The 18455-nt window shown below is 29.7% G+C and overlaps 2 protein-coding genes across 2 annotated transcripts in view; one reads left to right on the top strand and one right to left on the bottom strand.

Annotated features, from left to right (window-relative positions):
- Positions 1–59: 59 nt before the first annotated feature.
- Positions 60–18455, bottom strand: part of LOC116777103 (protein I'm not dead yet) — a 21412-nt gene continuing 3016 nt past the window's right edge. The window contains exons 2-15 of the mRNA XM_032670464.2: positions 7551–7663; positions 6886–7045; positions 6411–6676; positions 5695–5809; positions 5393–5481; positions 4998–5123; positions 4715–4840; positions 4391–4505; positions 3817–3908; positions 3433–3533; positions 3122–3214; positions 2192–2385; positions 1962–2099; positions 60–1573 (exon numbers count right to left, since the gene is read on the bottom strand). Of these exons, the coding sequence (XP_032526355.1) occupies positions 1286–1573; positions 1962–2099; positions 2192–2385; positions 3122–3214; positions 3433–3533; positions 3817–3908; positions 4391–4505; positions 4715–4840; positions 4998–5123; positions 5393–5481; positions 5695–5809; positions 6411–6676; positions 6886–7045; positions 7551–7591 (1944 nt within the window). The 5' untranslated portion in view covers positions 7592–7663 and the 3' untranslated portion in view covers positions 60–1285. The remainder of the gene's footprint in view (positions 1574–1961; positions 2100–2191; positions 2386–3121; positions 3215–3432; positions 3534–3816; positions 3909–4390; positions 4506–4714; positions 4841–4997; positions 5124–5392; positions 5482–5694; positions 5810–6410; positions 6677–6885; positions 7046–7550; positions 7664–18455) is intronic.
- Positions 8091–18455, top strand: part of LOC116777104 (GPI transamidase component PIG-S) — a 25605-nt gene continuing 15240 nt past the window's right edge. The window contains exon 1 of the mRNA XM_032670465.2: positions 8091–8292. Within this exon, the coding sequence (XP_032526356.2) occupies positions 8262–8292 (31 nt within the window). The 5' untranslated portion in view covers positions 8091–8261. The remainder of the gene's footprint in view (positions 8293–18455) is intronic.

Below are 18455 nucleotides of genomic sequence, written 5' to 3'. Positions count from 1 at the left end.
ACAAGAAAATTTGTAAAATTGACAATCATATATTTTTCGACTCAAATAAAACACAACGATCACACATTTAATGTTTATTAACAATTAACAATACAATCAATATTTACATGAGCATATTTTACGTCTGGCAACATTATTAATAAGCAATAAAAACTTTTTAAAATGTTGCCGTGTAAAGCAAAATAAATATTATTCAATGGATCCGGTTGAACACACATTTTATATAAAAACGCATCATCGGATCTCAATTTTATTAAAATATAAGGAACAATTACTTTGATAAGAACCTAATTAGAATACTATAATTTAAATATTTGTGCATATCACCTATCTATAACCAAACCATACCATTTAAAATCCTTATAACATTAAATACAAAAATATCAATCGTCTATTATATTGAATAATATATATATATTTTTTTTTTATTTGTATATTATCTACCAGTCGTGTTGTGGTAACTGTTGACGAGTTTATATTAATAATATGTAAAAACAAAAAGAAACTACACAATCGCACTACGTTTTATTTGTATTACAATACAAAAGGTACATCTGAATATATAATGCTACTTTATGTTAATATTAATGTTAACTATGTATATAAATAATACTCTGACAGACCAAACTGTGACCTCTGATTTGAATTATTATAATGTTTATGGTAAAAAGGATTATTATAAAGATCCTTAATATATTGATTTTTAAAATATTGTATATATTTTATAGATATAAGTAAATGGATGAATCTTTTAAGGCACTATAAATGCAATGCTATTGGCGTAGCGGTTAACTATGGTTTAGTATATAAGTTTCATTGTAAAATGCTTCCGAAACTATTTAACCATTATGCCAGTAACATGCCAGTGATTGGCACGTCTACTTTAAATATCACATTGATTGATTTTTATTTTCAGATCTTATTCATTAATATATAATAACATCACAATGCACACGAGGAACACAATAGTAAATATATAAAGCAATAATCAGATTCATATATTTTATAAGAAAATGCTCTGAACTACGTTTGAAAATAAAAATGGTAACAGACTTTACCACATTAAACCAAATATCATTGGCACAACTAATATATTTTCTACAAGTTATTTCCAGTACCAACAATATTTATAAAAATTAATTAATAAGTGATATAATAAAATGCTATTAAAATGCAGGCATTTGGTAGGCATAATTTATGCTTTACATATATTTCAATTCAAACCTCTATATATAATATCTACGAATATTTACCAAAAAATAAATACTAAATATATCAGGTACATTTATTTCTTAAATAACGTATAATTGCATGCAAAAGAGCTATTACTAACCTGTAGGGCTAGAGTTTTATTCGCTATGCCAGTTACTGGCATGCTGCAGTTGTAAACGTGATTTGGCATAAGGTTACTGGCGGTGACGGCACAATTTAAGCTGATATTCTTAGTTGAGACCCTCGGTCCAGAGTCTAAAGCGATAATATCCTCCGGCTTGAAGATCAACGAACCCCAAGTTGGATAAGCACCCCATACAATGAGGGTAGTGATTATTTTAGGACCGATACCACCCACAGCCTGGAAATAAGATCGATAAATTAATTTTAATATGTAACAACACATATGTTATAATAGATTTTACTAAACTGATAATGTTTTAATAGTTTGTGTGTATGACAATTGCCTTTAATATTAGTAGTGTAAGTGAGGATAAACGTATGATTGGGTGTAAAATAAATACCACATCCAAAACATACTTTAATAATGGTGCCAGTTTCATCTGTTACTAAATCGGTAGCCATAAAAGTTGTCCTTCAAAAAATGGGTTTTAAAAAAAGCTTAATGTCGAAGTTTTAGTAAAATAACAGTATTAAAATATGTATCTACTTTCTTTAATCGGCACACATTGTGTTATCCAAATTTTATGATATATGACGTATGTATTTGTTTAAGTATGTGTTCTCACCATTCTAGAGGTAGGTATGTGTGCGACACCTGCCACTATAGCGTTGGGAGGAGTCCCCACAGGCATGTGGAAAGCCATAGAACAAGCCAGAGTCGCCGGGACCATTAAGTATCGAGGATCCATTTCCAGAGTACGGGCCTGTGGTTTAGACAAATTATATACATTTAATTCCAAACAGGATACTCCCTTACATTAATAAAAGAATATTAAGGTATAGACAAAGGTCATACCATATTGGCTAGCACTGGTAGTATAAGATTAGCGATGGCCACGTTGGATGTGAACTCAGTGATGAACTGTGTGACCAGAACTACTACAAGTAGAACGACAGCTGGTGGAAGACCATGAAGACCGGTCAACGACGAACCGATCATAGCTGAGAGACCCGTCGCCTTACTGCCTTCAGCGAGCGCGAAACCTCCACCTTAGGATTGGGGAAATATGTCAATTTAATTCCATACAAAAAATATAAAGTTAAAACTATTTATGTTGAACATGCAGACCAGATTTAGTAAGCATAACTTCACTCCGCTGCTGTTTCACTACTATCGTTACTCAATTTCTTTGTATTATAGTAATATTACATTAATTGATTTGTAATTATCTAATACTAATACTTATTTCGTTAACGTTTCTTCTGATATAATCATGACTTTCATTGTATTTGAAAACACAATTGTGCATAATTTTTTTGGCATATGCAATAACTGAGCATACTGTGGCTAAAATATTACATAAAAAATAGCATAACTTGTACTGAAAGACATTTTTACTTTCGACGCCACTTTCTAAACAACAAATTAAATTATATCTCACTCAGTAATTGATTTTGCAATAACATGAGAATATTATTATAAATTATTGAAAAATATCTAAGACTTTCGCGAGTATTCATATCATGAAACTAACATTTTTCGGATTACTCGGCGTATTTTATTATTTTAAAATCTTAAATGTGAATATCTGTCATCATAGTATCTTGTTAACAAGACCAACTGACAGACATTCACATCTCGTCTGCTCGTGATGACGGTCGCTGCAAAGTAACCGAAACGTCGGAAGTACGTAGTTTTTGAAATAATAAAATGCGCGTAGTCATCCGAAAAATATTAGTTTAATTTTTATTGAAAAATATGTTTTTTTTTGAAAATAAAACTTACCCAACAAGAAAAGCAGACCCCAAGGAATCTTCTCCTTCAGAATATTCCATGTAACAATTCCTGTGGAAGGCTTTGAGGCAGCCAACTCTTCGTCTAGAATACATAAGAACATGAAACTATCTAACTGAATCACAATTTTATTGATATTCAAAAATATACATTCTCACTAATGCTTATAACGAACAAAAAAAAATCTTTTTATCACCTTACTAATAAACATTATTTACTACATATTTTCTACTGGCAGGATATTAAAAAGTGTAATCTTGAGGCTTCAGCACTGATATATATTATAGTGTTGATATACGTACATGATGCGGTAGTTGTGAAGAACTTGATGAAGTCCACCGACATGGGCAGAATAAACATCAGGACAACAATGAGAATTGACACTACACCATCTTTTACTCTCCTGCAAATGAATAAGTAATGAAAGCATCATTTTTGATTAACATAATATGTTAGCAATAAAATCATATATAACAGGTGCAACACAACTGAGATTTGTTAAAAATATAACAGAAAATCATTCATCTGTACAGAGGAAATCAAATCCGAACTCAAGAAAATTGCATAGTTTATGAAAGTCTCATACATATTTTATTTAATAATAGCAAAACACAAACACAACCTATTGTATAAGAAATAACGCATATTAGTAATGTTGGTTGAGTCACACCGTCTCAAACACTTACATGGATGTTATGACATCAGCCCATCCCAACATGAAGCCCGGCTTCCTGAAGATGTACAGGAACACAGCTAGGATGAATAAGGTACCTGAAGCCTGGGAATGTCATAATACATTTTTAATCATCTTAAATATGTGTAATCATTGAAATAACGAAAGCTTTATAAGAACGTTTGCTCCTGTATCATAGACAAGAGATAGAGACGTACAAATGTACTTTTATTGTTATGTAATATTAATGTGAATATATTTATTAACTGTTTTAGTGGTTTGTGGTGATCGCTTAAAAAAAAAAATTCTTTTTTTAAGAGGTCACTGTTTATATTTCGTTTAATTTATTCTTATATTATGAATGATCATTTAAGTTATTACAGTTGTATTAAATATCATTTTTCAGTACATTTTAATTAAATAGTTTTTTTTTTGTACCCAGTATAACTAAAACTTGTGTATATAACTTACAAACATATATATATATATATATATATTTATAAATTATACGTTCGAAAAACATAACCCTCCTCCTATTAAAAGGGTAAATGAATACATGTAATGGTATACTAAAAATTAATTCCTACCTTCTCATGGAACGTGACCGGCCCAAGTCCCTTGTACTGTTGTCTTATAATGTTCATGGTGGTCTCAGACCCACCAGATGCCTGGGAAGCCCTTTTGGCGGCCTCACTATTTGGCCTAGTGAGTAACACACTTTTTAAAATCCAAAAATAGTTAACATAGTAAGAGAAAGAAAGAAACTCTTCTAAGGGAAAAACTCTTCAAGAACAGACTTCAATTTACAAAAAGCATTTAATACTTAAGGTATTAATTACTAACCCAGTCTTAATATTTAATATGAATCTTTATATCAGCATATTTTATTATTGAGATATTCGTTTCCATACCTGAACATACCCATGTATGTCACTTGTAGTGACAACCACACCAGAATCTGCATTAACAGCATCGGAGGAGTGCTGTATGCCATAAACCAAAAGAAGTCTACTGCACCCGATATTTCTGGAAACTCCCTGCGAATAAAATAATATAGATTTTGAGAATATTACTAATTTTAAATCTCTTCTTTATACAAAATAAAAAAAATCCTATTGGTCACTTTTAACTGCGCACTATATAAAGAATATACCACATATGTATAAGTAAAACTCATTTAAAGAATGTTCTTACGAGTCAAAAATCCCCTTGAAAGCCGAGTTGGTGGCTGTTCCAACAAGAGTCCCACATCCACCAAGGGTAGAGGCATATGCGATGCTCAAGTAGTAGCAGATGGTTGTGTCACTAGGCACAGGAGGCCTAAGTGGAAAAAGAAATATTAGTTCATATTAGACATGTCAATGAAATCTTAAATCCGTTGCACTTGCACTTGCAATCTATAGTTTATTCTAGTAAATTATTATTTAACAGCAACCGTTGTAACAAATTTCTGATACTGGCCTCAAATTTTCTTTATATTCATTATTTACGATACCTTCAATTCTTTCAAACTAAGCAATTCAAATTAACCGATAACAAAAAATATATATTAATGTTTTGCAATATACATGGTGGATGTATAAACTTACTCTTCTTCTGTATTCTTATCAGTCTTAACAGTGGTTCCATTTTCAGAAAGCGCCTTCTTCTTGTTTATGTACACTTCACCAAAGCCTTGCTGAAATTTAATATAAGTTACTAGTATTGTCCGCTAACTATGTCTGTGTGAGAAAATTCCTTATTGTGGTTCGTGTGAGTTTTCACACAATTTGTAATGATCATTATTTCATTCTAAATCATTGTCAGTAAATTGAATTCAAATATAAAAAACAAGATACTCATTGATTGAGTAATGAAGACATGATGATCGTTATAGCGCTTCATAACTTACCTGTTCTAAAACCTCCAGTATAGCCTCAACCATAGGTACCATCATTGTCGTGGCTGCTGCGTTTGAAACCCACATTGATATGAACATCGTCACGAAAGTTAGACCGAAGTTTAAACTAAAAGAGCAAATTAAATATGGGTATGCATTTTAACGACTAAGGATGTGATTTTGTTCTATTATATCGAGTGATTATATTGATTTTATTAAATAAAAAATAAAAAAACAAAAATTTTGCTGGCGGATTGTAGAATAAGAAATAAATATTTCGGTTTGGATTATTAAAAAAAAAATGATATCATTTTAATTTTGCATGAACCAGTTAGTAGTGAAAGTCTGGCAAGACTAACAAATCGCATTGCCAAGTTAAACGAACGACGTTGTTGATATTATTATAAATGTAAGCAATATATTTGGGATAATGAAAAAAACTGACAGTTGCTGCATGCATTGCTTTCATATCCTTATTAAAAGAGATTTTATGTATAAGCATTTTATTAAACTAATTTTTTCGTCCATCTATCCTATGTCACATTCAACCTTGTATCTCTGAATAAAACTCTCAACTACGCTGCTTTTGACTTCAATATATAAAATATTCACGATTATCCTGGGATAGTTAAAAATTATTCCCAGACGAATAAGAAGTGGACAACTAAAAACTTATCATCAGACATTATTGTTCACATGCTTCCTGAAGGAAAAGAAAATGTACTAACCGCCTGTGAGAGCAGCCAACCACCTGCACTGTCCACAAAGCCACCCTCTTGGGCAGTTTAGAGTGCTGCACACCAGCAGCTATCATCAATCCACCCATGAACATCATGTTCGTTTCTCTCATGTAAGCAGCACATGTGCGATCAGAGTCCAGTATTCCCATCGTCGGGAACAGCACGATCGGCAACATGGCGGTAATTGGAAGAGGCAGCAACTCCAACACCCAATACGTAGCCATTATTAACACCACATACATACAGCGGTATGCCTAGAACATTGATTTAAAAAATTGCAATTTTTATGTTGTGCATTTAGAAAAAAATTACCAAAAAAAAAGAAAAAATACAGTACTAAATCACAAGTTAATATTATATTTCAGAGCTGGTTACACAAAAATATATTAACCAGGTTAAGTTGAAGCAGAGAATTCATTTCAGATTTTCTAATTCATTAAAAAATAAATTTAACAAAACTTACACGAGCAAATTCAGATCCAGAATTTAAGATAGGCAATGGCAGTAAAACAATCGGTGTCAAAACAACGATAACAGACTTCCAATAAATTGAAAAGAAGAGACACAATCTCTGCCATATTGTAGCATTAGACCTACTCTTTGAGAAGTAGTATGTTGTGCCACTGAAATAAAACAAAAAATATTATGCATTAGAGATTTATTAGTACACTTATATGTTTTCATTTCGACAACCCATGTAAAACTGCAGTTTATATTTTCTAAAGGTGCCAGAACACAAATTGAAAATCTATATTTTTATTCATAACTACCTTTCATCTATATGATAACATAAGTTATAAAATATATTTTTGTTACTACTAGAAAATATTCTTTTTTTGTGATGGAAAAATAGGTAAATATGATTTCTTGGTCAAATATTTCAGAATAAATTTATAAATGTCTATTAAATTTAAAATATTAAAAATATTAATTAATACTATATAACAAAATATGTATTTTTAGTTGAAAGGTTAATATTAAAAATTTTATATATGAAAAGATCCAACTGTTATAAAATTTTACACAGCCAATACAACTTCATATTAACCCCGATTCTAGTATATATTTTTTCAAACGGTAATCAAATTTCTTTCTATAAATATAATATGGCTATTTAATATTACTTACCGTCCTTCTTCTGGAATACCACTTTCACCCGCAGCTGACATCGTGAATAATTTTTCAATAATTTATCAAAAATAATATTACGTATTCTTCTTTTAAAACATTCTCAGCACCATCTAAAGTCAAAAGAGTTCATTTAACTTTATAATTATCAGCATAATATGTTAAAATCAAAAAACAGTGCCATTTAATTCAGAAATATAAGAAAATTTATTCAGAAAATTAAACATTTTCTTCGTATTCAAACAAAACGTACACATCTTTCGATATAGTTCAAGGACTTAGCGGCGTCTAGTTTGTATAATTATGGCCTTTTCTTGGCATAGATAACTCAAAATTTGAAGTAACGAAACGTTAAAAAGAATTTAAAAAAAAACTTCATCGATAAAACGATTAACGTATTATTAATAAGCTTCTAATAATTTATAAATAATTTTATGAGTGTAAGTTAATTCTAACTTATTTTGACACTACACATGGAAATAATTTATAATACATTCAGTTGAAACGAAATACGCTGTAATTTGTAAAGTCATATGTCAAAGCACTGACAAGTAACATCAAAATAAAATGTCTAAGATTGCGATCGTTTATGTTGATGTGAGAATTTTTTGGATTAATGCTAGTTTAAACTAAGTGTTCTCCAGTTTTTGAAAAGGCGAAGTTGTAACCCTCTTCTTTTAGGTGATTCAAAGATTTTATCTCTGTAACAAAATGCCGAAACTGGACAAAAAAAGTGCTGAAGGTACGTACGTTTTTTAGAATATATACCAGACGATTAGTTAATAAATTAACTAATTCTAGTTATGGATGATGTCGTAAAACAAATAAAGCTACATACAAAAATTTCCCTCTCGCTACGTTGTTAGTTTCATAACCTAACAATAATTCCGGCTCTTGTGTTTTTGTTATCAGACTATGTGAATGCGTCAACTAGAACCGATGTTTTCAATGACTCCACCAATATTTATACATGTCAACTATTATTACTAATGCAAATTATTATAAATTGCTATAACAGAATAACAACATTATCTGCTTGTATATTGTAATAATTGAATGTTAACAAATCATTTATTAAACACAGAATTTTAGTTTTTTTGCCAATGAGTTAATAAATAAAATTTAAACATTTTCTTTGCAATTTAAGTGTTAATAATATTTAACATTACAAACAAAACAATTTCTTCCATATAAAACATAGACCTTTATTATAATGCCATATATTTGAGCGCTTTCTCATTATATATGTTTTCCAGTGATTTTCACATATTTATTAGCTATTTGCTGATATTTTCAGACAGTTCATTGATGTTAAAAGAATAAAAAAAACACATATTACAGTTTTTAAACTTTTTTTGGTCCTATATAAATAAATTCTTTAATACTTGATATAAAACTTGTTAAATGGAAATTCAGTAGAACTACAGAATATATAATTTACATTAAATTAATCATTTAAATGATTGTGTTCGCAATATTCTTAAGATCTTTTAAAGCACGATAACCGGCATACATGGTGAATCCATGTAATGCTGAGAAGTTTTCATCGTAATATCTTTCAGTTGACATATTATTAGTTACACCAAGTTAGTTTTGATTCATCAGATACTTTTAGACAATTTATAGCCAAAACCGTAGCAAAACTTTTAGATGATCGCTACTTCTAGTATAAACTATAACAAATTGTATTGTAACATATTCCTTAGTAAATATATATATGCTATTTGCATCAACAATTTCTGTACAGAATGCAACAAGATACTTGTGATTATTAAGATTGTCTGATGGTGATGGGCCATTAATTCGAGTTTATTTTGCATTGAATGTATTCAAGTCTATGCATGTTTGTTTAATGTATTGGTTTGTTTGTTCACTTGTTTTTGCAAATTTTTGTAATTATTATAACTCTTTGTTATATTTTATTTTATAATTGCATTAAAACCAAAAACACTTTCTTGACTATTTTTAATCTCTTGGCCACTGTAAATGAAAGCTCAGTGGCCAGTCTCAATATTGTTTTTCATGATATAACATAATAAATAACAATAATGAAGAAATATTGTAAATATTAAATCAGTACTGTGAATATTTTTTCTCCTTAAACTTGAAACATAACAGTAGTAAGTTTGATACTAAATCAGTTGTTTTATTTTATTTAACTGCAAAAAAGCTGCCATTACTAGATTATACTTTGTAAAAGTAGAATTATTCTTCATTATATAGGGTATTGTAAAAATCCAATTAAGATTTGGCAAAGGATTAAAGAAATAGTGGTCAACATATTTACATGTGTCTACATGATATAATTACTTCAGATTTCCTTAATGTTTCAATAATAATGTAAAAAAATTCTATGTTGGAAACGATTTGTATACACAAGTATGTCATTTTTATAATATTATTATTGTAATACCACTTAAAGTACAAGGACTTCTCGTTGATTAATAAAAAAACAATAAAATGTTCATTATAAAATTTATTGAAAGCTTAAACGTCATAGTAAATTTTAATTCAATCATTTGTTTGATATCCTCATGATTTTAGTGTATGTTAGGTAACTGTAAATAAATTAATTGATGTTCTGTAATATATGACACAGTGTTGGTCAAAAGCTAACATAAATATTTATGTTAACACAATTTAAACACGCTATGACGCAAATGCACGTCAGAATGTACAGAGCTTGGAAGCCATAGTATTTTCTTCATTAGATCTCGAGTGTTCTTATATTGTACATAGGCGACAACATCGGTCACTTGTACATAATAACTATCATTACATATATTCCAATATATGACGCGTTTATTAATAATAATTTAAGTCTGTTTGTGTTTGTTTAAAAGTACTAGTTATATTAAGTAGTAAATACGTCTGTTATTGTGTAAATAACTCTGTTAAAGAAAACATTGTGTTAATATTCATCTGTTCTACGACATTCTGCAGTTATAAACCTGTAATAAATATCAATAAAACAGTCGATGTCGAAATCTTAAAAACCTTTCACTTTTATTTAATACGTTTTTCATACTGATTTAACTCAACACCGACTATTTTATCCGCTCTGTATATAATTTTGCTCTTGCACAGATATTGCACATTAAATATATTCTTGCTTGTCCAAATAACTTAAGATTTAAGGCGAAATTAAATTTTTAATGTTATATTTAGTTCCAAATAGATTAAGTAAGTAAGACGTGTTAACGGTGTGGTTGTACCATATTTACGTTAATCTCGTATGTGGATAGATAGTAGTAAAGGAATACTGATACGTTAATTAAAATAGATTTTTTTTAAAGAATACATTATTAAACAAAAAATTATTTTAATATACCCAATATTTTACACACAAACATAGAGTAACAAAATTTTTTTTTTATTTCCTATTTGATTGTAGCATAAATTCCTTGTCATTATAAACAAAGCAATGTCAAAATTATCAAGATAGGTTAATGCAAAAATCTTTCTACACAGAAAATAAATGCATTAGATAACCATTAGATATTTATTTTAAGAGAAAGAATATATATTCTTTCAACATGGCTTTGATTTTTATGACCGGAGTCATCAGAGACGATTTTCTGACATATTCACTTGGAACCACATTCCATAAATTTATTTATTTTCAGCTCAAGGCACATATAAATTTCGATAACATCCGGTGATCTTAAAAACACCTAAGACGGGGCTGTTGATTTACGATCTTAAAAAGATATCAACAGAAAATAGTAAATACTAACATTATATACTGTCAAAGATATAAATAAAAAGATAACGTTATATGGCAAAATAAAGGAAAAGGAAACAATGCTATTCAAAATTATTTTTTTCCACTAAAACACTTTTAGTTTAAGTGATACATTTATTCAATAACACGAAACGCAATTAGTTTCGTTGAAAATTTATAAAATACTTTAATATTTAAAGTAACACTGAAATAAGAATGATGATAGGTTATCAGTTAGAAGTTAAAGAAAAATTTATGAATGTGATAATGTTTTTTATGTATAAAACTGGAAAAATATAATTGTTTTGTTACTAATTATATGTTATTAGAAAACTCAAATTAATGACACTTGTTGCTCTTATAACTGATACGGAGATGATTAATATTATTAATCTGTAATATGCCAAAACTTCTTGATCTATCCTATCATTATAAATACAATACCTTGGACGACAACGTACATGAATAAAATATTTTTTATATATGTAGGTAAAAAAAATCAGTATAATCCAAGTTGCATTTTAATTCTCTAGTATATTAAAACGCATGTATTGTCTTGTTATAAATCGCCATTCGCCATCTGGGACGTCGCGTTTGAATTAAAATTAAACAATTGCTTCAATGATTCTATTGTCTAGTTACAATTGTTAATATTTGAATTGTTAATTGTCAAATAAATCATTACAGTCGTATGCGACGAACATCTGTCTGGAATATATAATAAAGCTTTGCGGACGTTAAATAAATATATTACGCAACTATTGACAAACAAGTGTCCGTCAAAAGGATTAAAAATAAGCAACTTGATAGACAAACACAAAAGAAAACTCAAACAAAAACCATACAAAAATATTTACAAGAGCGTCTATTCCGGACGCATATAAAAACAAATTACGGATTCGCTCTTGAATATTTACAGATTCGAAGTCCAAGGTGAAAGAAACCAAAAGCAAACTGATGACGTTCGTGGGTTCGGTCATGGGGGCGTGTCTTTGCGTCAGCGGTTACAGTTATTGTAGAGCATCGGAATAGTAAAGCTGGCCCCGTTATGTAACGATGATTTAAATTTATACACTGTACCAGGGCTCTTTATTTTTATTTGAAGAACCTTTACATATTTTGTTGAGATATATCCTTGATGTTTGGATACCTAAGCATTTCAACAGTTTGACAGCTTCCGCTATTGCTGTGTAAGCGAGTATTTATTTAGTGTAATAAAACAATATCAAGCGACGTTTTGTTGATAACAGCCTCGTTATTGTATTTGCGCTCGTGTTGGCTCCCATGAAACATTTTTTTCACGCCTACCCTCCTCAGCCTATTAGAATAAGCTGTCTTGTATAGGGTTGGCGGTTATTGAAATCATATAACACAACTCCCTTTACTGTATTAGTAGTAGTTCTACTACTAAATTTTGTTTACTACATAGACGTAACATTGTATAGCAATACCTATTTTTTATATTAACATTAAACTACTTACATTATTTAAACCTGTTTCTAATCAATTGTATGTATTTATACATATGTATATTAGGGTCGTTTAAAAATGATTTCTAAAATAATTATGTAACACGTCAAGCCAACAACGTCGTATGCATTTGTCAGAACTATTACAGTTTTAATAGATTTTTTATGTAAAAATAATTTAGAGGAATCGTATTGTTTATGCACTTTGTTCTATATATAATAATGACAATGTTGAATAAATATATAAAGGGTTTGCATTTAAAATGAAATTGATGATTATATAAAATAGAATCCTAAATAATCACCTGCTCCTCAGGTCTTCACCTGCTTATGTTATGAATGCGTAGGCATTTTATGATAAGCAGTAAAAGCGATAGATGCAGCTACCAATATATAAAACCAATCGATTCAGTTATTTGAGAGAAAAAACCGACAACAATTTTTACAACTATTATTATTTCGGTGACACCGATAAGATCTTACACTTCATTTGCTATAAAAAACAAAAATATATTTCGATAACAAAGGAAGATGTTGCAACTTAGAACACACAAAGTTATGACGCGCGGATAGGCGTGATAGCTATGAGAGCTGAATTTTTATTATTTTAATAATTCCGAAACTAATCCATAATAAGTATTAGAAACAGTAAATATCTTTTTTATCACTGCATATAACTCTTCTATAAATATATACACTGAGCTATTATTGGACAACAAAATTATACACGTAGAGCTTATGTCATTTTTTGTTCATTTTGCAACATTTAATCACTCAGTTCTCATTTAGCTAATGTACAGTTATTGGTTTTCAGAAAGCAATTAAAGTTGTATTAAGAAAATATTAGCTATAATATCAACATTAAATAAATAAACATTACTGAGTTTCAACGCTTAAAAATACGTACGTCCTAAATCTTACTCGATTCTTGTATATGTAAATCGTAAACGATATTGTTGTAAGGTCGCGACTCGTTTTGGGTGTCGTTGAACCGATCCCTTAAGTTCAATAACCGTTACATGTTGAATTTGAAACTAGCTTACATCTTAAAATGCATTTTATTTTCTTTTATATTTCTACTTTAGTTACAATTAAGACAAACTATGTACACACTATACAGACGTGTATATATATAGTATTTTTTATTTTTATAAATTTTATTTATGTAGTTTTTAAATAGTAAAATCCGCGTAGTATATCCGAATAATACTAGTTTCATTTAAATGAATAAAACTCGCGAAAATCTTAGATCTCATTTATTAATTTTATCCAATAACAACATATTGATAGGGATGAATCTCAAAAATATACTTGTAAGCTCGTACGTGTTGATTGTTTGTCGAGACTCTGTACCAATACATATTTTTGGCGTTTGCAAAAAAATTAAGTATCAAAACATTTAAAACAAAAAACTACAGTTATATTGTATATATTATTTGCTAAGAAGTAATTTTTTAGTTGCGACTGTATAGTCCTGGATCGTTGTTCCATCCGCTCGTACGTGGAAATATACTACCGGCTTATTCCTATACAACTCCATTTGACATCCTTTCTTTTAATAATACATTTTTACCTTCAAAAATTTGTATGAACGATAATATTCAGTATATGTATCAAATATAAGGAAATACGCATTGGAATTTAAAATGCATATTTAAATAACTCAGCATGTTGTTTATTAAATTGATGTAAATATGACTAACTTTAAGTGCGTAGAAGCGAAATGAGTATGATTATATGAACCTGTATTTTTTAATGTGCGTTTGTAAATGTTTAGTCGTAGCTCGGAAACGTGTTGACCGACTTTGAGGACTGGTGTAATGTGCTTGGGTATATTATTAGAGTCAATATTAGAAAATGTCATACTTTCATCACAAGAATAGCAGGATTCTATTTTTGTCTCTTATATCCAATGGAATGATTATGATAAAATTTGCTATTTATATTTAAATTAGGCATATGATAAAAAATATATCTTAAATTCAAATAGAAAATCAAATTTAAAAATCATATATTACGTTTTTTAAATCATCATCATTATTTTGAAGTATTACGAAAATATGTAAGTAAAATCATGCAATATGAATTTTTTCATAATACATACATTTCTGAAGTACAAAGTCTTTGTTGTTCAAAAATTAAACAGCGGTCGATTGATTCTCCTCGCCATTTATGATCTCATTACAATACCTAATTGCTTATATTGTTTTAGAATTTAGTATAAGTAATAAGTTATTTACTTTTAATATGATATACCTACTTCTTATTTACATAAAGTTATCAGAGGAAAGCTTTGTTCAAAACCAACGAAGACATTAAAATACTCCTGTGTAGATTTTAATTATGCTGATAAGTAACAATGAATTTATATTGTATTTGAGGTGCCAGGTGGACATGACCAACCAACTTCTCCCAAGTTATCATGCCTCATCGCATTTCTAAAATATTGGTGGTCACAGTCACATAACTGTTTTAAAAGGAAAATTTATCTCGCTAGTATCTGATCTATCGGGAACAGAACACGGCTTCCAGGTTATATTCTATTCTAAAAATAAAAACTTTTAAAATTATAGCGATGCTTAGTTTAGTCGCAGAAACATAAAAAATACATCATTTTTTATTACTAAAGATATCTCTTACAACCGACGTGTTTACAGAGTGTTAATTTTACTGTCTGTAAAATTAAGCCAAGTTAATATTTACTTTAAAAATTTATGGAACTATCCATTGTTCGACATTGCCATGTCATGTATTAATGCATAATACACAGTTACACACACAAAATGTACATTTGTCTTATTTATTCTATTAATTTATGTTAATCTCGATATGGAAATGCGAAACATGTTTGAGCAACTTCACGTATTTTACACTTTATCTATACTCTGTGTTGATGTTCAAATGTTTCGTTTAGGTTTCCTCGTGGTTTATGCACTTGAAAGTTTTCAACGTTAAAATGACACTTAAAATAGATCGTCTGCGGAACGCAACCTTATGACAATACGTATTACCAATTTTTAAATATCTTTTGCGATGTACAACGATACATTTTTGACGACAGCGTCTTATTTATTGTGATGTCTAAAGTTGTTCTGACCTTCCGTTACATTATTATATCTCGTGAATTGAGTCTGTTTGTATCATCAAATTTAGCTGCTGGTTTCTGAAAGCTTTGATACCGTTTCATTGGCGCCGGGCGCCCGCGCACCCGAAATAAAACGAATCAAGGTCGGCTCTGAATATTGGGGAAGGGAAGCCGTTATTGAATTAAGAGCTTTATATCATATGTGAAATGTTACTTTGTTTTTATCGGACCACATCTATTATTTTTATAAGTTCATCCTTTGTTTGGTGTTATACAGTCTTTCGAGGATACTCAGCATGCTTTTGTTTACTGATATGTAACAGATGCGTTATTTTTGCGAAATGATTCAACTGCAGGAACAAACAGGGCTAAACTCATCCGTATCATGTGTATTGTAATACAAAGAATTTTCCAAACACTCTACGGATGATAATTAATACACGATGAGATTAGGCTTATAATATCTTAGAAACTATAATTTTATACGAATGTTCTATTTCATTATAATATAAAGGCGAAATGGAGTTTGTTCGTTTGGCCTTTGAGCGGAACTTCTCGATCAGCCTTAGGACATAGTTTTCCCGAAAAGTTGAGTGAAATATAATTTAATATGAGCCCTGCCGCGTTCAAATCTAGTTCTACTTTGGTTATATTTAAGTTGAACGATATAACGATTATAACTTTCAAAAATTTATCCTCAAATATTTTATTTCGAGTGTTGTTCTACAAATGTCAAGATTGAGGGCAATCAGTCGGTTACGATAGACAGCCTGGGTTATTTGGTTATCTCGCACGCGACCGAATATGATAAAAGCTCCAAGCACACAAGTTTAATTTGTTACACCGTTCAATTATTTCAAACTAATTGTTTACTTTTAATGAGATGCGATTCGTTCGTCTACTTTTTTTTATTTTGTTTCAATCTGAACACTGGTTTTGTTCGGAATTTAAGTTATTTTTATAACATCGAAACAGGATTGTGAGTAAATACATTAATGTTATCAAATTAGTTTATCATTTTCGGAGGTAAACACGAAGAAAATGTTCGGTAATTAATCTGTGGTAATAAATGGTATCTGTTATATATAAGTAAGGAGTTACATTTTTTTTTTTGTAAGAGTTAAATATTTTTCAATTCATCATAAACTTTGGCTAAAAATTTTTAATGAAAATCTTTCTACTGTATTGTTTGGCCAGTTTTTGGTCATCTTGTTATGATTATGTTACGGAATGCAATGCAAATGTTAACGTAACAAAAATAAACCAAACAGAAATCAAAGGCCGTAATGACATTTCGATAATTTTGTCTCAACTTCCTTATAATTTAGCGATAGTTGGTACATGCTGATTGTGATGACCTTCGACTGACTCCTTTCTTTCCTCATTGCTATGCAAACAATATAATATGTAAAGTATTTTGAGAACGGAAATGTTGATTATAATCTAATGATGCCATATTTTGATGTAAAAAATGTCTTGATAGAAATAGGTTTTAAAATAAATTATGGCCTCCTATGTCCACGATCACATTTTTTTTAATTTTAAAGGTTTATTGACAATTTTATTTATCAAACTAATTCATGATAGATTCCATCAAATACGGAACAAATAAAGGTACCAACTTAGGTCAAAAGAAGAGCCAAATTTAGAGTTTCCACCTTTTTTGAAACTCGAATAGAAATATATGTTATTATTATTAAACTTTGGATTCATACGGATTAATTTAACCCAATTGCTTGTTATAATTCACCGGTGGCTGTATGTTACTGAGCTATTAATACACGGACGGACTGTCGGGAGTTATTTTAGGTTATTTGTACCGCCTATATTCATATAATATCTTCATTTAAATCTCTTTGTACGTCTTGATTCAAAAAGTCCTTTATCTTTGCATGTCATTACAGTTAAAAAAATTATATTATATGTCACTACACGGTTTGTGCTTTCACATGAATCATCTTGCAAGTGATAAAACTAGTTCCTGGCGTTATCTTAGTTCTCATCACAAACTTGGAGATGCCCTGAATAATCTTAACCTATCGTTACGTAACACGTCGTCAGCGGTGCTATCTACCGTTAATAATCTAATTAGTTTCAAAGTTTATCTCGTCTTGGCAAATTATTGATTTTATTGGTCTCCAACTGAAATATAGCGTTAGTATGCTCAAATATCGTTCAATTCTTAAACATAAAGATGTTTCGTCGTTTTCGTATTTAGTTATTTCGGAGGGTATTCAAAGGAAATGTTTATTCAAAAATTTACATAATTGTTACACATCATACATGAACGTCGTTTATTATTTGACGTCACAAACAGATTATAAATTATAATAGCTCTCCTCGTCACCGTGATAACGAGCGGTGTAAAAAAAATCCATTGTATAAAATTTGAGAAACGAGGGTAGTCTGCTGAGCAGTTCGCACGCGTGCTGTTAATTCCGTCTATTGAATGAATTGCGTTGGGAATTAATTTTTTTACATTATTGACATCAATTGATGTCGACTGAACTTTGCGTCATTGCATTTTATGCCGGTCTTAATGGATCTTGTTTTTGAATTGTTGCAAAATATTATGTTCCATAAACGACTGGTAGACGATAAATAATATAGTCAAATATAGTTAAAAA

This window comes from Danaus plexippus, chromosome Z (genome assembly GCF_018135715.1).
Source record: "Danaus plexippus chromosome Z, MEX_DaPlex, whole genome shotgun sequence".
In the NCBI taxonomy this organism is placed as follows: Eukaryota; Metazoa; Arthropoda; class Insecta; order Lepidoptera; family Nymphalidae; genus Danaus; species Danaus plexippus.
Note: the sequence above shows the minus strand (reverse complement) of the source record. Positions and strands in the feature narration are given on the sequence as shown.